This window comes from Podarcis raffonei, chromosome 9 (genome assembly GCF_027172205.1).
Source record: "Podarcis raffonei isolate rPodRaf1 chromosome 9, rPodRaf1.pri, whole genome shotgun sequence".
In the NCBI taxonomy this organism is placed as follows: Eukaryota; Metazoa; Chordata; class Lepidosauria; order Squamata; family Lacertidae; genus Podarcis; species Podarcis raffonei.
Window position 1 is genome coordinate 78,168,354 of NC_070610.1, and position 27,612 is coordinate 78,195,965.

General features: G+C 44.2%; 1 protein-coding gene across 1 annotated transcript; it reads right to left on the reverse strand.

Moving 5' to 3' along the window:
• Window positions 1-478: 478 nt before the first annotated feature.
• Window positions 479-26,312, reverse strand: LOC128420563 (CD209 antigen-like protein C). The gene is made up of 7 exons (XM_053402186.1): window positions 26,074-26,312; window positions 17,877-18,095; window positions 8,599-8,706; window positions 6,277-6,363; window positions 2,805-2,965; window positions 1,530-1,633; window positions 479-841 (listed from the first exon to the last, which is right to left on the reverse strand). Exons 2-7 carry the CDS (start codon window positions 18,091-18,093, stop codon window positions 676-678), a joined length of 843 nt encoding a protein of 280 aa, XP_053258161.1. The 5' UTR covers window positions 18,094-18,095; window positions 26,074-26,312; the 3' UTR covers window positions 479-675.
• Window positions 26,313-27,612: the final 1,300 nt, after the last annotated feature.

Sequence of the window (27,612 nt, forward strand, 5' to 3'; positions counted from 1 at the left end):
GGGCACAGAGGGTCAACAGAACCCACTGAACCTTGCCTCCAATGCTGCCAGGTGCCCACGCACAAGGCTTGGAGGATTCCTGGAGCCCGCATACCAGCTTAGCCCTGGTCACCCATGCAGGGAGGAACCTGGCGAGCCAACGCAGCCCTTGGCAGGCAAATCCCACACCCTCCGATGATGGCCAGGCAGACATTCAGCAAGAGGGCTGGGGATGCGGCGGGCAGAGCAGGACGGGGGATCCCTGCATGGGGGCACCTCGTCATAGCCCCTAAAATTATGTGCCCAGGGCTGTGGTCCCCCTGCCCCCATCACACTATGCCCCTGACCCAGGCTACATCTGGAGGGAGGAAACACAACACATCTGCTGAATGTTGCCCTGCTCCAGAGCTCTGCCTTGCCAACAGAGTAGACCCAGCCAGCCTTCCCGGAGAGGAAAATTGCAACCCTTCCTCAACACCCATCACTCAGGGCACAGATATCCACAATCAGCTGATAATAGCACACATACTCCCATCTCTCTTGGCATCAGGCAACTGAAGGAATGGTCCTTGAATGAGATAGAATTTTCTTGTTCGCTCTTGTTCATTCTGTGGCTGAGCAGACTTCCCATGAAGTGAAATGAAACACGTTCCATCTTCACTCTAGTGTGGCTCCAGGCAACGGGTTTGTCAAATTTTACAATTCTCCCGTATCTAGGCTCTCCTTACAAACCCAACTGTGAAGTTCGTGGCAGTTACACTCGCTCCAATTTTTTTCTCTAGATGAAGGAATAATGGAAGCACAATCTTCCTCTGAGTCTCCATAGTTCTCCCAGCTGTTGGGATTGCCAGCAGACCAGTACCTGGGGGTGCAGGAGGGCTTGTATTATAAAATCGGGGGAAAAAGGCTGAGCCTAACAAAGCTAGGGCTGCTATATGTCCAGATTTTCCTGGACACATCCTCTTTTTCATGGTTAATTCTTTTGTCCAGGTGGATTTTTTAAAATTTGCAAAATGTCCATGTTTTTGGTTTTTAATTCCCCCCCCCCCGAAGTTTAGCCAAAGCATTGCAACTGGCAACCCAACTGAGCGCTAGGTGTGGCTTCCACGAACTGACCAATCACGAACTGAGGTAGCTCAGATCTGGAACAGGACAGGTGCGTGACACACACCCCCAACATAAATCCTGTCTATGCCCATATTGTGGCAGGCAAGTGTACATTTCTTCTACACCTGATCTTTGTGTTATGTCCACTCCCTGTGGAGGAGCCATGTAGACTTTGAAGGAGACAGTAAAGTGGTGCTCCTAGGGAGGTAATGCTCAGATCTCCCATCCACAACCCTCCCCAGCAAAGAACACTCTCATTTGTGCCAATGAGGTCCTACAGGAAATTCTAAAGGTAACTTCTCTCTTGCTGGGGCCTGAGCACTTAGGACCGGCACCCCAAATGAAGGGGACCCTAAGTTCTGCTACAGAGTTTGCAACAAATGGTGCAGTCGTCTCAGACATGCAGAAGCATCACCTCCTGGGGTATGTTTTTGTAAACTCACTGTGTTATTAATCTGGAGCCATCTGTCCACTCCCAGTTGCCTTCCTCACTTTCATCTGTTAGGCCAATCCAGGCAGGAGTGGTGAGTTGAGAAGTGATGTAGGTCTGCAGAAAGAGGGAGCTGGAATTCAGCATCATGTCAATAAAGAGATACAAGCATTCCTGGGCTTCCATATGTCCTTTGCTCCATGATGTCTTTTTCATAATCCTTGACACGTAAACCCACGTTATGTGCTAAGCAGTTAAATGGGCTACATGACCTTCATGAACAATTAACACCACTTGCACATCCATCACCAAATCTCGGAATTGCCAAAAAATTAGGGGGAATGTTCTAGGGCATAGATAGGCAAACTAAGGCCTGGGGGACGGATCCGGCCCAATCACCTTCTGCCAATCCTGCCAATGGACGGTCCAGGAATCAGTGTGTTTTTACATGAGTAGAATGTGTGCTTTTATTTAAAATGCATCTCTGGGTTATTTGTGGGGCATAGGAATTCGTTCATTATTTTTTTCCAAAATATAGTCTGGCCTCCCACAAGGTCTGAGGGACAGTGGATTGGCCCCCTGCTGAAAAAGTTTGCTGACCCCTGCTCTAGGGTGCCCAAGCAATGAGGCCCCACCATCACCTGCTGGGATTCACCATCACTTCATGTGCAAATGGGATCGTGCTCAAAACCACATTCTTTTGTGGTGACACATTTCAGGACAGGATCTCTGGCAGACCAGGGTTTGTGGTGTATGGAGAGGAAGAAGGTACAGCAGTATTTGCAAGAGGTCCTGAAGTATTTGCATGTGACAGTTAAAAGACAGTCAGAAAAATACAGGCATTGGAGAAGATGCTAATAAACCCCAAACAGCAAGAGAGAAAGAAGAACAATATATATATTGTTCAGTATACATGAGGTATAACAGTATCCCTGAAGGAGCATCTCCACCCCCATCATTCAGTCTGGGCACTGAGGTCCTCTTCTGATAATCTTCTGGTGGTTCCCTCCCTGTGAGAAGTGAAGCTACAGGGAACCAGGCAGAGGGCCTTCTTGGTAGTGGTGCCCACCCTGTGGAATGCCCTCCCATCAGATGTCAAGGAAATAAACAACTATCTGACTTATAGAAGACATCTGAAAGCAGCCCTGTTAAGGGAAGTTTTTAATGTTTGGTATTTCATTGTTTTTAATATTCTGTTGGGAGCTGCCCAGAGTGGCAGGGGAATAAATTATTATTATTATTATTATTATTATTATTATTATTATTATTATTATTATTATTATTTAACCTGTTCTTCATCAGTCAGGATGGAGGCCAAATGGGCATCTCTGGACATGCAGAAGTTCTCGGCATCATACCAGGTCTTTTTCCCTTTTGAAACATAGTAGAGATTCTTCCCAAAAAGCTTCCAGCCACCAGAAGACTTTGCACCTTTCTTGAAGAGGTTTTCTAGGAGGAATTAATGCAAAGAATTTAACATACCTGGCACTGTGCTGCATGTAGAGTAAGGACAGTTCTGCGATTTGGGGAAGAGTCACCCTCTCAGCCTGGTTTACCTCAAAACATTTTGCTTGGGGAATGGACTCAGTCGGTTGACCCAACACATGCTTTGAGCTTTTAGGAGGAAGGAAATGACCCCCAAGACAATAAACATTGTCTCAAAGTGTTCTCATTGGAAAGGTTCAGGTGGGAAGATTTTGATCAAACTTGAGAGGCACTTATAATCATTGTCTATGAGGCTGGTGATGGTCATGACCCAGGATATTGATTCAGAATCCTCAGCATTAGAAGACTCTATCCCAGAAAGAGTTTAAAGACCGGTGGAAACACATTCCCTAGAGCTCTTGTGTTGGGGAATTGCTGAAGAACCCTCTCCTGCGGCAGCAGTGATAAGAACACGAGCCCCATGCTTCAACTTGTAGTAATGAAATAAAGAAAACCATATCATATAAGGTTTTGACCTACTGAGCATGCCTGGACTGTAGTCAAACTATGCTCAGTAACTGGAATGAAATACTATACAGTCATACCTCGGGTTACAGACGCTTCAGGTTGCGTTTCTTCGGGTTACAGACCTGCCGAAACCCGGAAGTACTGGAACAGGTTATTTCTGGGTTTCGGTGGTTGTGCATGCGCAGAAACACTAAATTTTGCTTTGCGCATGCACAGAATCACCGAATCGCAGCCCACACATGCGCAGACGCAGCGCTGCAGGATGCAAATGCTGCAGGTTGCGAATGTGCATCCCGCACGGATCACGTTCGCAACCCGAGCATCCACTGTACTGAGGTGAAATCTAATCCTGCAATAAAAGTCTAGCAGACCATGGGGGAGCTCCTTTGTTTAAAATGGTAGTCAGCACGCATGCTCACACTGTTTGTAATTTGGACTGCTCATAGGGAGACAGCTGTGGGGAGGGAAACTATTGGATAGGAAATTTAAACTTAATGGAATGTGTGGAATTTGTGCCAAATGTATAAAACTGTTTGGAACGCTTTGTCCGGGGCCAGTTAATTTGGGGAAACATCCCTGCTGGTCCTTTCTGCACAGAAATAAAATACAAATACGACTCCTTCGCCACCCACTGACTCATGTGATTTTTGGTATATCAACAAGACAGGGCAAGCTTTGATTGCAACAACCTGACCCAGTTCAGATTACTGAACACCACGGCCTGCTCACTGGAAGCTTCTAGAATCCCATGTCTATCATCACGCTGTTTTCAGAGAAGGCACACTCCCAATTTCAGCTGCTTGGCACTGAGCAGGAGCCCTGCCTTTCAAGGATCAACCAGGAGCTCACTTTAAGTTTCTGGTATTGTGTATGACATCAGCTGTGAGGCAGGTGGAAGTTGTTTGTGGAAAATGACCTCATTGGGACCCATCTCAGCCCTTATCAATGAAGACCTTTTTTATTTCAGCAGGCATCTTACTGATTTTAAAGCTAATTTTAACTATTTTTACCTCTATCGTATCAATATTATAACCTTTTTGTAGCCTGCTTAGAGACTACAGTGGATGCTTTAGTTGAGATTCCTCGAGTCCCCTTCCAACTCTACAGTTCTATGATTCTAAGCAGTATATATATTGTTGAAATAAACAGGCCTGTGGGTCAGAGGTTCCCCGTTACTGGTTTAGAGAATTTATGTCAAACCAAAACCTTGAATATTAAATAGACTCTAAAAGAGTTACCCTGGCTGCTTGAGCTATATGATCTTTGGTGGCTGCATGTGAGACTAGCTGTAACCTTTGAACCACCTTGAAGGACAGCCCATAGCTGTCAACTTACAGATTTGAAAATAAGGGACCAGCAGCCTTGAAAATAAGGGATCAGCAGCCAAAATAAGGGATTTTCCGGGCACAGGTACGTTCAACTTCTGAGCCCCTCCGAGCCAAAGGCAGAAAGCCCAGCCAGCAGCCAAACGAAGCCTCAAGCGGTGGTTCACACAGCGCAGCAACCCGGCAAAGGGGATGCAGCAAGGGAAACCACCGTCACCTCTCCGCTGGGAAGCGCTGAGCAAAGGCGAGTCCCCAGGCAACGCGGCCGATTTGATCAGCACAAGGCATGCAAGCTCCACCCCCCAGTCATTCTTAGACTCCTTATTGGGTGAGCAACGCAGCCAAGCAACACAGTTGGAGCCTCCCTCCTACCTGGCCAGCAGGGAGGGAGGGAGAGGAGCTGCTTCCTTTGAAACCCGGGAAATTTAAGGGACATCATCAATCCAGGACAGCAGCGGGACACAGCGCTGGGATAAGGGAGTTTCCCACCAAATAAGGGACGGTTGACAGCTATGGGACAGCCCCACATTGAACACATTGAAAAAGTCTGTCCTGGAGGTTATTAGGGGGTGAACCATCCCCATCCTGGAACAACCAGACTCCACACAACTGAAGACATCTGAGCTTCTGGTAACAAGCTGGTTTCTAATAGTATCCCGAGACTACAGACCTAATCCATCCCAGGGGTGGAGGGGCATACATTCAGAACAGGCCGCCTACTCAATTCCCAGATTGAGGAACTATCATCCCATAGCACCTTCATCTTCCCAAAATTCAGCCTCCATTTACTGGTCGCTATCCATCTAGCCCATCACTGTCTTCAAACACTAATCAAGCGCATGCGCTTCTCCACCTGACTCAGATGACAAGGATAAATAGAGCTGGGTATCATCAGCAGACCGGTAACACCATGACCCTAATCCCCTAAAGACCTCGCCCAACAACCTCAATGTTAAGCACTGTTGTTTTCTGCTAGCTAACACATGAGTGTTTAACCTTAGATCAGGTGACAAAGGTATTTGGCTGAAAATCTTCATTTTGAAAGGGAGTTGCCTTTAGTCTTCATTTCTAGATCTCTGAGGAAGTAAGGGTGTTTAAATGTCTCTGCAGGAAATCAACTCCAGGCAAAATGGAGGCCATAAGGAGAGAGACCTTTTAAAAAATAGTTATGTTTGGAGTTATATTTTATTTCTACGATGCTTGGTCTGTGCTGCACAGCACAATATATTAATGGAATTATGAGGGTGTATCTTTGATGCTTTTTATCTGTTTTAAAGACAGTTCTGCAAGTAAAGTTTTTGAATAATATCTAATGGGTCTGGGCAAAAAGAGTCAGTTTTTATGCATCCGGTCACTTCAAACTGCACAATGTTAATATCTGCAATATAACCCACAGTATCACATTTCAGCTCATCTAAGTTTCCTCGCCTTTATATTCCCAAAATGTGCCATGGCACCATATTGAGGGTTGAAGGCACTTACGGTACTTTACTTTCCGCTCATTGTAGAGGTTTTCGGCATCTGCTATGTGCTGTGGCAGGTTCGTGACTTCTTCAGCTACCTTCATGGCTGAAAGCATCCCCAAACTTAGATGAGGGTTTCTTTTCTCCCACCCAACACTTCCATTTATTTAAATAACTGTCTCCCACCTTCCTATCTCACCCAAGGAAACAAACAAATCAAGTGTAAAAAAAACCCAAAGCTAAAACAGTTGATAGCATAAGAACATTAGCAAAAACCCAAAATAGCCTCCAAAATCAAAATAAGGACCCCCAGAGTGGATGGGTCAACCTAGCCAGATGGGCGAGGTACAAATAATAAAATTGGTGGTGGTGGTGGTTTTTAAGGTGAACAAATAAGTTCTTCAGCAGTTCTGAAGTCATAGACCAATCAGAATCATGTGTCAGAGGATGATACTTTAGATATTCACCTTATTCCTTATTAAGATCATTAGACAAAGACTAGAAAATATGAGAGTGTGATTCCTACCCCCAAATATGAACAGAGTTTGCACTGATTTCACCTTGCTGTCTAAATATTACAGATACAATTTCTCTACCTGGACTAAATCTGCATCTGCCCTGTTTCTATCCACAACATGCAGAAAGCTGAAGGAAAAGATGGTTATCCTAAAGAAGATAGTTCACTGCATCCACCAATAATCAGCACTAAGGACTAGAATCCTGAAGCAGAGCCAAAGCACAGGAAGGAAGGAGCCGGTATACAGATGTAGAGCTCATCCACACATCCATGTGAGTCGTGCCTAGAAAACACTGCTCTGAATGTTTTTTTCCGCTTGGGTCCAAGCAATTTTGCCTTTGGCCCACCACTTTCCCCCAGGAAACCCACTCTAGTGCTAAATCGGTGCAAACATCAATCTGGAGAAAACCAGATTGACGTTTGCTCTGATTCAGTGGCAAACAGCCAGTTTCCCTTGGGGGGAAATGGCGAAGCAAGTGGAAGTGTGGGTGAGCCCTCATTCAAAAGATCAGTATGAAGTAAGCAGCACACAAAACACTACCAAGCCATTCTACGTTCTAAAGCTTATATTAATAATCCAAAATTTGAGAGAACAAGGTACAAGATCTACTACAGAAGCCACAAATAGAAAACTCATTCAAATTGTGTCCAAAACGAAGATTCAGATTCAGAGTCTTGGGCTTCTTCAGTAAATTCTCTCTCACAGTTTTGATATACAGTGGTACCTCAGGTTAAGTACTTAATTCGTTCTGAGGTCCGTACTTAACCTGAAACTGTTCTTAACCTGAAGCACCACTTTAGCTAATGGGGCCTCCTGCTGCTGCCGCAACACCGGAGCATGATTTTTGTTCTCATCCTGAAGCAAAGTTCTCAACCCAAGGTACAATTTCTGGGTTAGCAGAGTCTGTAACCTGAAGCGTATGTAACCTGAAGCGTATGTAACCTGAGGTACCACTGTATTTATAAACATTCAAGTCCATATGTTACATTCCTTCTTGGCTTAAGCTACAAATTTTAGTTTCTTTCTTCAGGAAATTCTCCCTTTTGGTGTATTTACATACATTGGCTTAGCAAATGAATAAATGTTTAAGTCAAGAAAGAACTTAGCATATGAAGTTGAATGTATGTAAATACACCAAAATCTCGAGGGAGAATTTCCTGAAGAAACTAAATTTTGTAGCTTAAGCCAAGAAGGAATGTAACATATGGACTTGAATGTCTATAAACATATCAAAACCGAATTTACTGAAGAAGCCCAAGACTCTTCAAGGGCGAAACAGGTGACCAACGCCAGCACCCTGTCTAACTCTCATGCGTAACATCACCAACACTTTGTTTGATCAAACTTACCTTTGTTGATATCTACAGGAGCCTGGCTAAAGGAACTTTAAAGACTGAATTTTCCTTTTGGACACAATCTGAATGAGTTTTCTGTTTGTGGCTTCTGTAGTAGATCTTGTACCTTGTTCTCTCAATTTTTGGATTATTGATATAAGAACGTAGAATGGTTTGGTAGTGTTTTGTGTGCCGCTTATGTGCTGCTTACTTCATACTGGTCTACTACGAGAATTGGCAGCATACGTTCATTTCTTCAGTATTCATTCCAAAGGTGGCTTCCATATTTCCTATTGATGGAAGGTGAGATCCTAAGCTTCTTTTAAGTTTGTACTGGATGTCTTGTGGCATAGTTCCCACACAGCCAGGTCAAGATGTTCAGTGTTCTTTCTAGGTTCTCTTGTTCTCTATCTTCTGTTGGGGCTTTGTGGGGGGGCAGGGGGTGTTCTAAAACAACCAGAAACAGATGATTATTGTCCTTCCACTTACGATTTTCAGTCATGAGATCGTTATTTCTTAGCCCAGTTGCCATTGCAGTCCTCAGTTTGTCCATTGGCTGATCAAGTGGGCTCTCCTTTTCTTTATTCATCTTATAAACTAAAGGCATTGAAACAAATGCAGGTAATTTTAATGTGAAGCTGTTAAAAGCTTACACCTAAATAACCTTTCCCCATCTCCCTGCATACACACATCCCCCCCAAAAAGTGAAGATACCTTCTTCAGAGTTTGCTTCACTATGCCCAGGACTGCCTAAGTGAGGTTACAGGGAACCAGGCAGAGGGCCTTCTCAGTGGTGGCACCTGCCCTGTGGAACGCCCTCCCATCGAGGAAATAAACAACTATCTGATTTTTAGAAGACATCTGAAGGCAGCCCTGTACAGGGAAGTTTTTAATGTTTGATGTTTTATCGCGTTTTTAATATTCTGCTGGGAGCTGCCCAGAGTGGCTGGGGAAACCCAGCCAGATGGGCGGGATATAAATAGTACATTGTTGTTGTTGTTGTTACACAGGGAGAAAGGTCTCAAACAGGGATCTTTACCCAATATCCTTTTAAAAAGACCTTTTTTAATTAAATAAATAAATAGAATTTATATACGACGTGATTGTCACCAAACACTTTAGTGGTTTGCAATAAATGTTAAGACTGTCAATGAAAACAGTTCAAAACAAGTAAATTAAAACATTTTTTAAAAAATAATTAAAATCAGCCATAAGCCAAAAAGAAATCAAGAAAGATCAGCATCTACATTTGCCTAAACAAAAATGTTGTAAGTGGGCAGCAAAAAAGAATACAGCGAAGGAGCTTGCCTGATATCAATGGGCAGGGAATTCCAAAGTGCAGGTGCTGCCACACTAAAATAATGATTTCTTAAAAGTATGGAAAGAGTATTGTTTAGCATAAGGTTACCAGATTTTTTTCAATGAATCCGGGGACACTTTAAATAAATAAATAAATAAATAAATAAATAAATAAATAAATGCATACTAACGTTCAGGATGTTGATGTTGCAGCGATGGCGGTGGCAGAGGGAAGGGAGGCTTCATACTGCCTGTCGGAGCAGCTCCATCCCAACTCCTACTCGCGTGCAAGCAGGAGGGGGCGGGGATCCCTCAGCTGGGAAGGGAGGCTTCCCTTTGCCTAACTGAGAGATCCCCGCCCCGCTTCTGCTTGCATGCAAGTAGGAGTTGTGAGGCTGCTCCAATAGGCAGCATGAAGCCTCCCTTCGCAGCTTAGTTGCTGGGGTCAGGGAAGGTGGAGGCAGCCCAGAAGCTGCGCCTGAGAGCCCCTGCGCCACCATCATGTGGGGACTTCTGAGCAGCTCCTGAAGCCAGCCAGAGCCAACTGCTCCGGGCTGCTGAGACTGCCGCTGCTGCGTTTCCCAGGGACATTAGATGAAATCCGGGGACATTCCAGGGATGGAATTTGTCCGGGGACTTATTTGCAAATCCGGGGACTGTCCCCGGGAAAGGGGGATGTCTGGTAACCCTAGTTTAGCACCTGTAAAGTGTATGTTCTTCCATTCAAAGCAGCAGAATTGGCATATATTGGGTAAGATATAATAATAATAATAATAATAATAATAATAATAATAATAATAATAATAATAAATAATTTTATTTATACCCCACCCTCCCCAGCCAGAGCCGGGCTCAGGGCGGCTAACACCAGTGAAATCACAATAAAAACATAATAGGGGAGGGGAAAAGAAACAATTTAAAATACAGGTTAAAATACAATTTAAAATGCAGCCTCATTTTAATAGTAGCTAGCCCATAGTTCAAAACCATAAGGGGAGGGAAACATAAGGGTCAGACCGAGTCCAAACCAAAGGCCAGGCGGAACAACTCCGTCTTGCAGGCCCTGTGGAAAGATGTCAAGTCCTGCAGGGCCCTGGTCTCTTGGGACAGAGCGCTCCACCACGTCAGGGCCAGTGCTGAAAAGGCCCTGGCCCTAGTTGAAACCAATCTAACCACCTTGCAACTTGGGACCTCCAAAGTGTTGTCTTTTGTGGACCTTAAGGTCCTCCGCGGGGCATACCAGGAGAGGCGGTCCCATAGGTACGAGGGTCCTAGGCCACATATCCCACCAGTAAACCCATCCCAAGCTGTTAAGGGCTTTTCATACCATAAGTAAAACTTTGCACTTTGCGGGCAAAACTAGGCTTCTTTCACAGGGATCAAAGACCCAGTTTAGTACACACAGAGAGAGAGAGAGAGAGTCTGGGAGCCTCAATGGCACCCATCTGAAGGCTTCACCCAGGGCAAAAAAACCTGGCTAGCTCCTTTCCCCCAAAGCTACATCTCTGCACCTGGCATAGTAACAACACAGCAAGTGTTCCGAACTCACTGCAGTTTCCGGATCAAGCACAAGGGAAGCCCCAGATAGATTGCATTGTAGCAATCCAGCCTTGGTCACCAATGCCTGAACTGTTGTGCTCAGACTCTCTTTTTTTTATAATAATAATTTTTATTAAGGATTTTACATTACAAAAAACAAAAAGAAAAAACAACAAAAAAGAAAAAATATCCAACAAAAATTGTTAAAAACAATCAATCTTTCCATCTCCTTATTTTTCATTTACTTGTTTCTAGGACCTCCTCATACCACCCTTTTTTTGTATTCCAAGTTCAAGTTATTAATTCAACAATTTCTTTCCCTCTTTTTGCTACCCAGATCTCATTCTTAAATTATTACGCTCTTAGATTTTTACTTATATAAACCCATTTTTTCATATTCTTTTAGCCCATCACAGCTAGAAACCACTTAGTTCCAATCCAAGATTATTCTAAAATTCCTTAATTTTACAATATCTCTGTAAATAATCTTTAAATTTCTTCCAATCTTCCTCCACTGACTCTTCTCCCTGGTCTCGAATCCTGCCAGTCATTTCCGCCAATTCCATATAGTCCATCACCTTCATCTGCCATTCTTCCAAAGTGGGTAAATCTTGTGTCTTCCAATATTTTGCAATAAGTATTCTTGCTGCTGTTGTGGCGTACATAAAAAAAGTTCTATCCTTCTTTAACACCGATTGGTCAACTATGCCCAGGAGAAAGGCCTCTGGTTTCTTCAGTAGGGTATATTTAAATACCTTTTTCAATTCATTATATATCATCTCCCAGAAAGCCTTAATCCTTGGGCACGTCCACCAAAGGTGAAAAAATGTGCCTTCATTTTCCTTACATTTCCAACATTTATTATCGGGCAAGTGATAGATTTTTGCAAGCTTGACTGGGGTCATGTACCACCTGTAAATCATTTTCATAATATTCTCTCTTAGGGCATTACATGCCGTGAATTTCATACCGGTGTTCCACAACTTTTCCCAGTCTGCAAACATGATATTTTGTCCAACATCTTGTGCCCATTTTATCATAGCAGATTTAACCGTTTCATCCTGAGTATTCCATTTCAACAGCAAGTTATACATTCTTGACAAATTCTTTGTTTTAGGTTCTAACAATTCTGTTTCTAATTTTGATTTTTCCACCTGGAAGCCAATTTTCTTATCCAAATTGTATGCCTCCATTATTTGATAGTAATGGAGCCAATCTCACACTTTATTCTTTAATTTCTCAAAACTCTGCAATTTAAGTCTATCTCCATCTTGTTGTAAAATTTCCCAATATTTCGGCCATTTAGCCTCCATATTGAGTTTTTTCTGAGCTTTCGCTTCCATCGGTGACAGCCACCTTGGGGTTTTATTTTCCAATAAATCCTTGTTTCTTATCCAAACATTAAACAATGCTTTCCTAACAATATGGTTTTTAAATGCTTTATGCGCTTTAATCTTATCATACCACAAGTATGCATGCCATCCAAATACATTGTTAAAACCTTCCAAATCCAAAATGTCTGTGTTTTCAAGAAGTAGCCAGTCCTTAAGCCAGCAGAAAGCTGCTGATTCATAATAAAGTTTAAAGTCTGGCAAGGCAAACCCACCTCTTTCCTTTGCATCTGTTAATATTTTAAATTTTATTCTAGGCTTCTTGCCCTGCCAGACAAATCTTGAAATATCTCTCTGCCACTTCTTGAAACAATCCATCTTGTCCACAATTTGCAATGTCTGAAATAAAAACAGCATTCTAGACAATACATTCATTTTTATAGCAGCAATACGTCCCAACAAAGAAAGTTTCAAATTTGACCATATTTCTAGATCCTTTTTCACTTCACCCCAGCATTTTTCATAGTTATCTTTAAATAAATTCCCATTTTTTGCTGTCAAATTGATCCCCAAGTATTTAACTTTCTTAACCACCATTAAACCTGTCATATTCTGAAACCTCTCTCTCTCAGTTTGTGTTAAATTTTTCTCTAAAACCTTGGTTTTAAATTTGTTTAGTTTAAACCCAGCGACCTGACCAAATTCTTGAATTAGTTCTAACACCCTTTTAGTACTAGATTCTGGCTCCTGTAACGTCAAAACTAAAGCATCTGCAAATGCTCTCAATTTGTACTGTCTAGCTCCGACCTGTATGCCTTTAACCAACTGGTCCCTTCTGATCATGTTCAGCAAAACCTCCAGAACCGATATAAAAAGCAATGGGGAAATTGGGCAACCTTGTCGTGTCCCTTTTTCTATTTTAAATTCTTCCGTCACCACATTGTTCACAATTAGTTTTGCCTTTTGTTCTGAATATATTGCACTTATACCATTTTCAAAGCCTTGGCCTACCCCCATACCCTGTAAATTCTTTTTCATAAAAGTCCAAGAAATATTGTCAAAGGCTTTCTCCGCATCCACAAATATTAAAACTGCCTTAGTGTTTATATTCTCTTGCAGTTTCTCTATAATGTTAATTATGTTTCTCACATTATCAGAAAGGTGCCTTCCTGGGAGAAAACCCGCTTGGTCTTTATGTATCTCTTCCACTAGTACTCTTTTTAACCTTTTAGCTAAAATGTCTGCAAAAATTTTATAATCCACATTAAGCAGTGATATGGGACGGTAGTTCTTGAGCTGAGTCTTTTCAGTCTCTGTTTTCGGTACAAGTGTGATATATGCTTCCTTCCACGACTCTGGTGCCACTCTCCCCTGCATTATCTCATTGCAGACTTCTTTGAAAGGTTGCACTAGCCATTCCTTCAAAGATCTGTAATATCTAGAAGTCAGTCCATCCGGTCCTGGAGATTTACCCAACTGCATATTCTGGATGGCACCTTCTATCTCCTGTTCAGTTATTTTATCACTCAACATTAATTTATTTTCTTGAGAGATTTTTTGTAGTCCATTTTTCTTCAAAAATTGGTCTAAATCAATTTCTCTCTGTGGCCCTTGTGTATATAGTTGTTTAAAATACCTCTGGAAACAATTTCTGATCTCAGCTGGGTTCTGTACATTCCTTCCTTCCACTTCCAAGTTTATAATTGTATTTTGTTTTTGTCTTTTTTTCATTTGCCAAGCCAAGAGTTTCCCACACTTGTTAGCTGACTCAAATGTCTTTTGTCTCATTTGTTTAATTTTCCATTCAATCTCTTGGTTCGTCATTTTCATGAGTTCCACTTAGTATAACTTAATTTCTCTCAAAACCTCCTGCGACTTGGGTTTTGCTCTCAATTTTTTTTCACCTTCCTTTATTTTCTCCAAAAAAATTTCCCTCTTCTCATTTTGGATTCTCTTTTTTAGTGCATTCTGTTGTATCAAGAACCCTCTCATAACCGCCTTACTAGCATCCCAGATTACTCTTTTCTCCACATCGGTATTCATATTTATCTCAAAATAGTCTCTCAAGGTTTTTTGGGCCTTCTTTAAAACTTCTTCATCTCTAAACAAGGTGTCATTCATCCTCCATCTGAAGGAGCCAGTTGATATTAGTTTCATCTCCATCTTGACAGCATTATGGTCGGAACAGGTTTTAGGGCAGATTTCCACTTTCCTAGTCTTTGGTGCCATTCCTCTAGTTACCCATATTTGGTCAATTCTAGTCCATGTCATTTTAGCTTCAGAAAAGAAGGTTCCCTCTTTGGCCAAGGGGTTCTTTATTCTCCAAATGTCCACTAAATCCAAGTTGTCTGTCATCTCAAAAAAAGTTTTCGGTAGTCTACCATCCTTGGTGACTACCTGTCTTTGTGCCTTGTCCATATGTGTAGATACCACTCCATTCATGTCTCCAAGCAAAACAACATTGTAATCCATATAGTCCATCAGGGTCCCATGCAACCTTTTAAAAAAATTCAGATTTCCCCTCATTTGGAGCATAAACACCTACTATCAAGAATTTCTCTCCCTGAATTTGAATTTCAACTGCCACAATTCTTCCTTGGTCATCTTTAAATATAAATTTTGGTTGCAATCTTTCTTTTGCATAAATAACAACTCCTCTTTTTTTCACTTTGTCCAATGAAATAAACTCCTGACCAAGTCTTTTGTTAACCAATAATTTCCTGTGTGACCTTGTTATGTGGGTCTCTTGTAGACAAATCAAGTCCAATTGCTCCTTTTTTAATAAATGAAACACAGATCTCCTCTTCTGTGGGGAATTTAGACCATTACAATTCCAACTTAGTAGTTGCAGAGCCATGATGTAGGTACTATGCTTCTCCTCCAACTGCACCCAGTGCCTGTTCCTGTTCTGTTGGTGGTATCACCTTCTTCAAACGCTCTTTTAATTCAGGAGGAAGATCTGGTATATCCAAGTTTTCACTTACAAGTGTTCTTAACTCTCCTTCAGCCTTCTTCTGCAGGTCTTCTCCGTGGTCTCTCCAAAATTTGGTTTTGTCGTCCTCTGATTTTATCCTTATCTTCTTGCCTTTGTAACTGAAAGACAGACCTTGAGGAAATTCCCACCTAAAGAGGATTCCGTTACTTCTCAGCAGTGCGGTCAAATCTTTATAGTTGGACCTAAGGTCCAAGAGATGTTTCGGAATATCCTTGAATAACTCCACTCTTGACTGATGTATCACCAAGGTTTTCTGAAAGTGCAAACTCAGAATTTTATCTCTCTCCTCTTTTGTTCGAAGGGTGATCAGACAGTCTCTTACTTTGATCTTTCTTCCTCCCTTCCCGAGTCTGAAAGCACTCACTATCTTGAAACTGTCCTTCTCTAAATCTGGATTCCAAAAATCTACAAATTCCTTTGTAAGGAATTCAATCAAGTTATCCTTCTCCAATTCAGGGACCGCTCTGACCCTTAAATTTGTCTGTTTCTCTCGCAATTCAAACATAGAAAGAGTTGATTTGTGATCCTGTAGTTGTCTGTGTATTGGTGGAATCTTCTCTTCTACCACAGTGGCAGTATAGGTTGCAATTTCTTTTGCCTCATCAGCTGTCTTTCGTATTGCAGATGATTCCTGAACTAGTCTCTGAATAGTCTCTGTGTTAGTGTTTACTTTCTGACCCAAATTATTGATACTTGTGGTGTTTTGATTAATGCTTGTGGTGTTCTGATCAATTTTATTCGATGCCTCGGCAAGTTGTCTACTTATTTTGTCCAAAGACTCATTTATTTTACTCAGAGCCTGAGCCAAGGCATCAGCAGCAGCCATACTTTTAGGCTTAGATTGTGCCGACGGGGTTGTTGTTAATAAACCAGAGGAACTGGGTACCGAACCTCTCCTTTGCAGCCCAATGTCTGTACGCACTACTTTCCCAGATCTGGTTGCTTGTTGAGACTCTAATTTGTCTTTCCCATCAGCCATAACCTCCAAATAAAAGCCAAGGTCAGTCACGCATTCAAAGTCAGAGTCAAAGTCTGCCAAGGTCAGTCACACTCTCAGAAACTAAACTTGTTTTGAAATGGAAAGTTCCTTTAATCCAGCTGCAGTTGCAGCAAATTCAAAGTTCCTCTAGGGGGACACAATGTTAGCAACAGTCAATAATGTTTTTAGAGTCACTTACTTTCCCTTTCATCCCCCAGTCTCTAAAGGACAACGTTTTTTGTTTCAATTTATTTGTTAAATGATACTTTAAAATCAGGAGAAACCAGTCAGTAAAATTGTATCTTAATTGTATCTTCAGACGCAGAGTTAACTGTTGCAAGGAAAAAGTACTTTCAGTGACAACACACGTCCCAAAGCAATATTATTTACAGTTCTCAGCAACCGGTCTCAGGGATTTGAGCAGTGGATTTAGCTGCTTTTTCTCTCTCTTTTTACAGGGAAAAACTGTTCAAATCTTTTCCCCCTCCTCCCCCTGCCTCAGAGGGGGGCTGAAACTTGTTTGATGTTCGGATCGTAAACTTTAATGACGTCCTTTGAAATTCCTGGTTACAAATTCATTGCTTTACTTCTTTACAAAAACGGAAGGCAGACTTCCTTTTTATACCTCTCCGCCTTCGGTGCCAAATCTTTGAAGTCAGTTCCTTTAATTGCCAAATTAACCTACTCACGGATCGTTGATCTTGGTGCCAATTTTCAAGGAAGAAGGCAGCGCTCTCCGGCAACGGCTTCGCGGCTTCGCTCCACGGAACAAGCAGACGACTCACATGTTGTGCTCAGACTCTCCTGGTCACGCAGCGCTCTTCCACACAAGGAGGGATCAATATGTGCTTGATCAGCCGCACGGTTTACGGAGGGCATCGCTGATGTGCGCAACGTCAGCCAGGAAGAAAGTGCGGTGTCCGCTTGCTAACACACTGTGATGGCCTGGGAATCGGATTCAGAGGCTGAACCTGAGGAATCCCAGCCTGCACAGGAGTCCCCGCCTCCAGGGCCGGCTGAGCCGGGGCTGGGGCTTGAACCTGAAGGGCCCTCACCTGTGCCGGATCCTCAGGAGCAGACACCAGCTGAATCCGCTCTGGCTCCGGAGGTGATGGAGGACCCACTGCCTGCAGGTGCGCCTCTCTCAGCCCTGTCAGGGGAAGGTGAGGTTGCCTCTGGGTCCAGTAACCCTCCAGCCTCTCCGGAGCTGCAGAGGCACAGGGCAGAGAGGCGGAGGGAACTAAGTTCTCAAAGGAGGAGTGCTCGCCTTAAGGCCAGGAGAGGCGAGTCACCTGTGGGCCAGGACCGCCGTATGCCTCAGAGGAGATAAAGGCCAGTCAGCCCAGTCCCAGGTTGCGGGAGCAACATCGTTGGTAACCTGTTCCTGCCAGCACCCTGAGCTGCTCTCCTGAGTTCCTGACCATGCCCAACTCCTCGCTTTGGACCTCGCTTCGCCCCTGATGGACAACCTCCTTACCCTCGACCTAGGACCGGACTCAGACCATGCCGCACGGTAACACCCCCCCCCCCGGGACCAGCACACACACCAATATACAGCACAAGGTAAAGTCAACAAGAACACAGGCAGTGCAGATTGGTCAAGAGGTGTTTTGAGTGAACTTACAGAGGAAAGCCGTGGTGACCAAGACACAAAAGCAGATGAAGGCGAAAATCCCGAGAAATATCCATCCAACCTTGAGAGGAATTCGCCAGCGTGGTTTCGGTTTGGTCGGAGGAGCAGCACCGGGTTTCCCTTTGGCCGCCGCTGCTCCTGCTGGTGGCGCTGCTCCTGCTGCTGGTGGTGTTGGTGCCGCCGCTGCCGCCGCCGGCTTGGGGGCCATGGCTCAAATGACAAGAAGAAACACCCATGAAGACAATGGATCAAAGGACAAGCTCACCATCAGGCCTCTAACATTGAACTGAATTTATTATGTCGGTCACAGACCAGTTCCAGCCCACATACAATATCAAGGAAGTCATAAAACACAATAGGGATACATTTGAATTTGCAATTAGGTATAACAGGGACACTACAGATATAGCAACAGTTAAAAATATATATAAATTAAAACTTACTCACTAACATATCACCTAAAATTATCATTTAAGGCCTTAATCATTATAATAGCACAGCTTGTTCCCTAAGTTTTATGGCAAACACACAGAATCTGGCTACCCTTAACGTGATCTTAACATGATGATGTGGGTGGCGCTGTGGGTTAAACCACAGAGCCTAGGACTTGCTGATCAGAAGGTCGGCAGTTCGAATCCCCAAGACGGGGTGAGCTCCCGTTGCTCGGTCCCTGCTCCTGCCAACCTAGCAGTTCGAAAGCACGTCAAATTGCAAGTAGATAAATAGGTACCACTCCGGCAGGAAGGTAAACGGCGTTTCCGTGTGTTGCTCTGGTTCGCCAGAAGCGGCTTAGTCCTGCTGCCCACATGACCCGGAAGCTGTACGCGGCTCCTTCGGCCAGTAAAGTGTGATGAGCACCGCAACCCCAGAGTCGGCCACGGTTGGACCTAACGGTCAGGGGTCCCTTTACCTTTACCTTTTAACGTGATCTCAGGATCCTTGTCCTCTACCAGGGATTTTAGACATTGAAGTTTGGATTCATTTGGAGATTTTTGCATAGCAGGGGTAATAAATACCGAGCGTATATCCCCGTAGAAACGGCAGCGTAACAAGGCGTGAGAGACAGTTTCTACATCCATCAAGCCACAGGGGCAGACTCATTCCAAGGCCTCTAACATCTCCCCATTTGCCAATTTTGTCATGGTACCAAAGACCCAACAGGTAGTAGGAAGCACTAGCACACTGTGATTGCTAAGCACCCGCCCATTGCACTATTATTCGTGGCTGAGGCAGCATCTAATTCTGGGGATTCGGCCAGCAAAGAGGGAGATTCAAAGAGGTGGGGTGGAATCTTAGGAGGAAACTCAGAAGTTTGTAAAAATTACACATGGCATGTAGATAGTAGGCAGAGAAATGTTCTTCCTCTCTCCTAGCACTAGAACCCATAGGCATCCAATGAAGCTGAGTGTTGGAAGATTCGGGAGAAACAAAAGGACTGTGGAACTCCCTGCCACAGGAGGCAGCAATGGCCACCAACTTGGGTGGCTTTAAAAGAAGGGTTAATCCAATTCACGGAGGAGAGGGCTACCGACAGCTACTGGCCACAATGGCTACGCTCCGCCTCCACAGTTTGAGGCAGCAGTGTTTATAAATACCAGCTGCTGGAAACCACAGGGGAGAAGAGGTCTCTTACGCTCATGTCATGCTCCTTGGTTTACCAGGGCATCTGGTTGGCCCCTGTGACAACAGGATGCTGGGCTATATGGGCTCTTGGCCTGATCCTGCAGGCCCTTCTTATGGTCTGATCAGCAGACACCCTCAGAAGATGGTGGACTCTCCTTCCTTGGAGTTTTTTAAGCAGGGGTTGGGTGTCCATCACAGATGCTTTATATGAGATTCCTGCAGTGCAGGGGGTTGGACTAGATGACCCTCAGGGTCCCTTCCAGCTCTACAACTTGATCCTCTTCCTCTTTCCTTTCTCCTTCTGTGATGGAACTCCTATTTGGGGACTTCCCTGGTTTTTTTCTGGCCCACGTAGGACCAGTCTGGATAGTTGACCTTGGTGAAGACTTGACGTTTTCATCCCCCAAAAAGCTTTTGATTTCAGTTTCTACAGAAATGAGGCTGCATTTTAATGTTGTATTTTAATCTTGTTTTTAAGTTGTATTTTAATCACTTGTTTTTATACCTGGTGTCAGCCGCCCTGAGCCCGGTCTTGGCTGGGGAGGGCAGGGTATAAATAAAATTTATTATTATTTATTATTACAATTCTATGATTCTATTACGTTCAGGTGATCAGAAACATCTTCAAAGCTGAGAAAGAGCAGGTGCTAATAGCTTTTAACCATTTTTTTAAAGCTCTCAGATAAAATTGTTCATTATGGAAAGAAAAAGAAGGAAGTAATTTAAGCTCCATCAACAGGAGGCTAAGGTTAACTATTCAGGAATTACCTGTGTGAATCTACCCAACACTGAATACCCCCCTGCAGCACAAGGACCTAAGAAGAGCCTGCTGGATCAGACCAACGACCCATTAATTTGATTTTGAATTACCGTATTTTTCGCTCTATAGGACGCACTTTTCCCCCTCCAAAAATTGAGGGGAAATATGTGTGCGTCCTATGGAGCGAATGCAGGCTCCTTGGCTTCAGCGATAGCAACACGAAGCCTCCGAAGCGCAGAGGGAGTGCTCCCTCTGTGCTCCAAAGGCTTCGCGTTGCTTTCGCTGAAGCCTGGAGAGCGAGAGGGGTCGGTGCGCACCGACCCCTCTCGCTCTCTAGGCTTCAGGGATAGCTGCCTGAAGCCTTCAGAGCGCAGCGCAAGTTCCCGCTGCACTCCGGAGGTTTTGGGTTCCTTTTGCTGAAGCGAGGAGAGCAAGACTCTCCTGGCTTCAGCAGAGAGGGAGAGCTGCGCAGCGCCCCTTCAGCCAAGCGGGAGGAGAAATGGAAGGGGCTCCGTTTCTCCTCCCGCTTCGCTGAAGGGGCGCTGAGCAGAGAGGGGGAGATTTTTTTTTTCTTGTTCTCCCCCTCTAAAACAAGGTGCATCCTATGGTTGGGTGCGTCCTATAGGGCGAAAAATACGGTAATTTTAGAATGGATTGATTTTAGAATGCATTTCAATTAATTGATTGTGATTTTATGTATACTGTGTTACTTTTATTGTTGTTAGCCGCTCTGAGCCCGGCTTCGGCTGGGGAGGGCGGGATATAAATAAAATTTTCGCCAGCAGTGAAAAGACTTTTGGATTGATTCGGCATGAACACCAGCATGTGAGGAGATACTGCAACCACAGAGGGGAATCATGCACATAAAATCCACACAGAAACACATTGTTGCTTACTTCAGCTCGCTTGTGGAAACAACTGAGAGGCCGTGAAAGAAGGAAGGTTAACAACAGGAAGATTTAAAAGAACTATTGGAAAGACTGTATTTTGTCTCCCTGCTTATTTAATTTATACGCAGAATACATCATGCGAAAGGCTGGGCTGGATGAATCCCAAGCTGGAATTAAGATTGCCAGAAGAAATATCAACAACCTCAGATATGCAGATGACACAACCTTGATGGCAGAAAGTGAGGAGGAATTAAAGAACCTTTTAATGAGGGTGAAAGAGGAGAGCGCAAAATATGGTCTGAAGCTCAACATCAAAAAAACGAAGATCATGGCCACTGGTCCCATCACCTCCTGGCAAATAGAAGGGGAAGAAATGGAGGCAGTGAGAGATTTTTACTTTCTTGGGCTCCATGATCACTGCAGATGGTGACAGCAGCCACGAAATTAAAAGACGCCTGCTTCTTGGGAGAAGGGCAATGACAGGCCTAGACAGCATCTTGAGAAGTAGAGACGTCACCTTGCCAACAAAGGTCCGTATAGTTAAAGCCATGGTTTTCCCAGTAGTGATGTATGGAAGTGAGAGCCGGACCATAAAGAAGGCTGATCGCCGAAGAATTGATGCTTTTGAATTTTGGTGCTGGAGGAGACTCTTGAGAGTCCCATGGACTGCAAGAAGATCAAACGCATCCATTCTTAAGGAAATCAGCCCTGAGTGCTCACTGGAAGGACATATCATGAAGCTGAGGCTCCAATACTTTGGCCACCTCATGAGAAGAGAAGACTCCCTGGAGAAGACACTGATGCTGGGAAAGATGGAGGGCACAAGGAGAAGGGGGCGACAGAGGACGAGATGGTTGGATAGTGTTTTCGAGGTTACCAGCATGAGTCTGACCAAACTGCAGGAGGTAGTGGAGGACAGAGGTGCCTGGCGTGCTCTGGTCCATGGGGTCACGAAGAGTCGGACACGACTAAACGACTAAACAACAACAACAATTGGAAAGACTATCCGAGACAGTAGAGATATGAGATGATCCGAGCCCCACATGAACTTGAAGCATGGGAAGTCCCAACAAAAAAATTTACAATTTTGGCAGAATATTTGGACTATTTGATATGTATTTGTATAATTTGTATAATTTGGAATATTTAATGTGATTGGATTGGAAAAAATTGTTAAAATGGAAAACATAATAAAAATGATTTTTATATATATAAAAAAATCTTATTACAGTGGTACCTCAGGTTAAGTACTTAATTCGTTCCGGAGGTCCGTTCTTAACCTGAAACTGTTCTTAACCTGAAGCACCACTTTAGCTAATGGGGCCTCCTGCTGCCATGCCGCCGCCGAAGCACAATTTCTGTTCTCATCCTGAAGCAAAGTTCTTAACCTGAAGCACTATTTCTGGGTTAGCGGAGTGTGTAACCTGAAGCGTCTGTAACCTGAGGTGCCACTGTATATCTAGTACAGCATCCTGTTCTCACAGGGGCCAACCAGATGCCCTGGGAAACCTGCAAGCAGGATTCGAACTCAAGATCACCACTCCCCTCCTGTGGTTTCCAGCCACTGTCATTCAGAAGCATTGCTGTCTCTGACTAGCATAGTCATCCTGGCTAGGAGCCATCGATAGCCCTCCTCCTCCGTGAATTTTGCTAATTCTCTTTTGAGACCTTCAAGGTTGCTGGCTATCACTGGCCCCTTTAAGAATGAGTTCCATAGCTTAACTACACACTGTGTGAAGAATCATAGAATCATAGAGTTGGAAGAGACCACAAGGGCCATCGAGTCCAACCCCCTGCCAAGCAGGAAACACCATCAGAGCACTCCTGACATATGGTTGTCAAGCCTCTGCTTAAAGACCTCCAAAGAAGGAGACTCCACCACACTCCTTGGCAGCAAATTCCACTGTCAAACAGCTCTTACTGTCAGGAAGTTCTTCCTAATGTTTAGGTGGAATCTTCTTTCTTGTAGTTTGGATCCATTGCTCCGTGTCCGCTTCTCTGAAGCAGCAGAAAACAACCTTTCTCGCTCATCTATGTGACATCCTTTTATATATTTGAACATGGCTATCATATCACCCCTTAACCTCCTCTTCTCCAGGCTAAACACGCCCAGCTCCCTTAGCCGTTCCTCATAAGGCATCGTTTCCAGGCCTTTGACCATTTTGGTTGCCCTCCTCTGGACACGTTCCAGTTTGTCAGTGTCCTTCTTGAACTGTGGCGCCCAGAACTGGACACAGTACTCCAGGTGTGGTCTGACCAGAGCAGAATACAGTGGCACTATTACTTCCCTTGATCTAGATGCTATACTTCTATTGATGCAGCCCAGAATTGCATTGGCTTTTTTAGCTGCCGCGTCACACTGTTGGCTCATGTCAAGTTTGTGGTCAACCAAGACTCCTAGATCCTTTTCACATGTACTGCTCTCAAGCCAGGTGTCACCCATCTTGTATTTGTGCCTCTCATTTTTTTTGCCCAAGTGCAATACTTTACATTTCTCCCTGTTAAAACAAAAAAATTTTTTCCTTCCAGTAGCACCTTAAAGACCAACTAAGTTAGTTCTTGGTATGAGCTTTCGTGTGCATGCACACTTCTTCAGATACAGTGTGTATCTGAAGAAGTGTGCATGCACACGAAAGCTCATACCAAGAACTAACTTAGTTGGTCTTTAAGGTGCTACTGGAAGGGAAAAAAATTTTTGTTTTGACTATGGCAGACCAACACGGCTACCTTTCTGTAACTCCCTGTTAAAGTTCATCTTGTTTGTTTTGGCCCAGTTCTCTAATCTGTCAAGGTCGTTTTGAAGTGTGATCCTGTCCTCTGGGGTGTTAGCCACCCCTCCCAGTTTGGTGTCATCTGCTGATTTGATCAGGATGCCCTTGAGTCCATCATCCAAGTCGTTGATAAAGATGTTGAATAAGACCGGGCCCAAGACAGAACCCTGTGGCACCCCACTAGTCACTCTTCTCCAGGATGAAGAGGAACCATTGATGAGCACCCTTTGGGTTCGGTCAGTCAGCCTGTTACAAATCTACTGAGTGGTAGCATAGTCAAGACCGCATTTTACCAGCTTCTTTACAAGAATATCATGGGGCACCTTGTCAAATGCCTTGCTGAAATCAAGGTAGGCTACATCCACTGCGTTCCCTTCATCTACCAGGCTTGTAATTCTGTCAAAAAACGAGATCAGGTTAGTCTGACATGACTTATTTTTCAGAAATCCATGCTGACTATTGGTGATCACAGCATTCCTTTCTAGGTGCTCACAGACTGTTTGCTTAATGATCTGCTCCAGAATCTTCCCTGGTATTGATTTCAGACTGACTGGGCGGTTATTATTTGGGTCCTCTCTTTTCCCCTTTTTGAAAATAGGGACAACATTTGCCCTCCTCCAGTCTGCCGGGACTTCGCCTGTTCTCCAGGAATTCTCAAAGATGACTGCCAGTGGTTCTGAGATCACATCTGCTAGTTCTTTTAATACTCTTGGATGCAGTTCATCTGGCCCTGGAGACTTGAATACATCTAAACTAGCCAAGTATTCTTGTACTATCTCCTTAGTTATTCTGGGCTGTGTTTCCTCTGCTGAATCATTTGCTCCAAATTCTTCAGGTCGGGCATTGTTTTCTTTATCGGAGAAGACTGAGGCAAAGAAGGCATTGAGGAGTTCAGCCCTTTCTGTGTCCCCTGTTTGCATTTCACCATCTTCTCCTCTGAGTGACCCCACTGTTTCTTTGTTCTTCCTTTTGCTACGGACATACCCATAAAAGCCTTTTTTGTTGCTTTTAACCTCTATAGCAAGCCTGAGTTCATTCTGTGCTTTAGCTTTTCTGATGTGTCTACATGTGCTGGCTATTTGTTTGAATTCCTCTTTGGTGGTTTCCCCCCTTTTCCATTTTTTGTACACATCCTTTTTTAATCTTAACTCAGTTAAAAGTTCTTTAGATAGCCACCCTGGCTTCTTTAGGCAACTTCCATGTTTCCATCTCATTGGTATTGCCTGACGTTGTGCTTTTACTATCTCCCTCTTAACAAACTCCCAGCCATCATGAACTCCCTTTCCTTTTAGTATTACTGTCCATGGGATCTCACCCAGCACTTCCCTAAGTTTTATGAAGTCGGCTTTCTTAAAGTCAAGAAATTGAGTCCTAGTATGCTTGGCTGCTCCTTTCCGCTGTATAGTAAACTTCAGAAGAGCATGATCACTCACGCCTAATGATCCTTCCACTTCTACCCCACTAACCAGGTCATCAACATTGGTTAGGACCAGATCTAAAATAGCTGTTCCTCTTGTTGCTTCTCCCACTTTCTGGACAATGAAGTTGTCTGCAAGGCCAGTGAGGAATCTGTTTGACCTTATGCTCTTGGCTGAGTTTGACATCCAACAAATATCCGGGTAATTGAAGTCCCCCATTACTACTATCTCCCTTCCTTTTGCATGCTTGGCCATCTGTTCCAGGAAGGCATCATCTATGTCCTCCGTTTGGCTTGGGGATCTATAGTAAACTCCCACAATGAGGTCTCTGTTATTCTTCTCTCCCTTAATTTTGACCCAAATGCTCTCACTTTGGCTTTGAGGTTCTTGGATCTCTTCACAGGTAGATCCTTTGCCTCTTCAGGGATTCTGGTGCTGCGCTCAAGGCCCAATGAGCAGCAGGAACCACCAGCATTCGGTGGCCACCAAGCAACAGGCAGTTGCACCTGCGATTCGTGGCTGGCGCTGCATCAAATTAAGGCAAATCTGCCGTGATGCAAAGGAGGCAAAGGTTAGGAGAAATATCTGGAGGAGGTGGGAAAGAAGGAGCAGCCACCTAACAGATTTAAACTATCTTTTAAATTCTCAAATAAAAGCATTCACTGTGAAAAGGGAACAGTTTAAGCTCCATGAATGGGAGGTTGAGGTTAAAAATTCAAGGATTACCTAAGTAGATCTTCCCAACATTGGATAATCTGCTGTAGTGTCGAGGCAACTACTGTACCTCCTGATTCTGGTTCACTTTAGGATTCCCTTCCAGATTATCTGTCAAGGATTTGCTTGCTCTTCTTCCGAGTCTGATTCTCCTGAACCCTACGCTATTTCTGCTCTATATTTCCCATGGATTCTTATGCCTCCCTCCCACAGCCTTATACTCGCTTCCTTTGTCCTCCCAGTTTGGTGCAAGCAGCAGCCCTGTGACACAAGCCGCTTGCTGATTGGCTGCCTGCCCTGCCCTGCCACCATTCGCCATCACAAGCACACCTGTGGCTGAAAGGTAAGGCAGATTGTGATGGCGCTGGGCCTGTGAGGCAGCAGTCTTTGACATCCCAGGTCAATCCAAGTGGGGCAAGACCCTTGTGGCTAAAGCAAGGTCCTTCACTGGCTCTGTGAGCCTAGCTGTCTCCCACCTTCAGAATCTCCTAGAGGGAGTTTGCGACTCAGATGAAATTTGACCCAGCACTATTCCTAGAATGCCACTATTACTATCAGCCACTGTGTGGTTTTATTTTCATACATTAAGCTATTTAAGAGTGTGTGTGTGTGTGTGTGTGTGTGTGTGTGTGTGTGTGTGTGTGTTGAAAGAGGAATACTTTCAAAACTTTAAGGAATAATGGGAAGGCTTCTTGGTGACTACAGGGCCACTATCCAATCTGTCCTGTCCGCAGCTGGCTTTTGCTGGACAGCTGAGCCAAGTTATTATTTATACCCCGCCCATCCGGCTAGGTTTCTCCAGCCACTCTGTGCGGCTTCCAACAAAATATTAAAAATACAATAAAGCATCAAACATTAAAAACTTCCTTAAACGGGGCTGCCTTCAGATGTCTTCTAAAAGTCAGATAGTTGTTTATTTCCTTGACATATGATGGGAGAGTTTTCCACAGGGCGGGTGCCACTACCGAGAAGGCCACTACTGAGATTAATATTGACATGGCATGTTTCTCTTACCACTGAAGAACCACCTCCTACACTTTGGGTGAGGACTAAGACAAACCAGGACAGAAAGCAGAGCCCAAGAAGCCACGGGCTACATCATTTCTCATTTGGTATTTAAGCTCTGCAGTATTAGAGCTTTGTAACCTTCAAAGTGATTCAGATTTCATACTCTCCAAGTGTCCCAGTTTTCCAGGGACAGTCCTGGAATTACGAAAGCTGTCCTGGCATCTGGTTTGATCCTGAAAGGGATATCGCGGAGTGGGCAGTGGGGTCCGGAGGGAGCACATTCCCCACCAGCAGGCGGTCACAGTCTGCCTGCACGCGTGACCCTGGGGTGCAGGGCACATCCCCCCCCCAGACAAGCCACAGCTGTCTGTACATCGCTCCCTCTGTCTGACCTTTTGCGGTCTCAGCAGTCTGCGGTGTCCTGTCTGTAACCTTTGTCTCTGAGACCTTTTGTCTCCTTCATCATACACTGTGCAAGGGGAAAATGACGCGGTGGAAACAGGTCCCAAAATAACTTTGTACTACCCCTCGATCTCGGGACGG

Bases quoted from the DNA above. Each gene is read 5' to 3' on its own strand.
- LOC128420563 (XM_053402186.1), bottom strand. From the start codon at position 18,093: ATGGCCCCCAAGCCGGCGGCGGCAGCGGCGGCACCAACACCACCAGCA. The intron at 8,707-17,876 runs GTAAGTTCACTC...CAATGCCTTTAG, and splicing joins GGTCACCACGGCTTTCCTCT to TTTATAAGATGAATAAAGAA. The intron at 2,966-6,276 runs GTAAGTGCCTTC...AATTCCTCCTAG, and splicing joins TGAGCGGAAAGTAAAGTACC to AAAACCTCTTCAAGAAAGGT.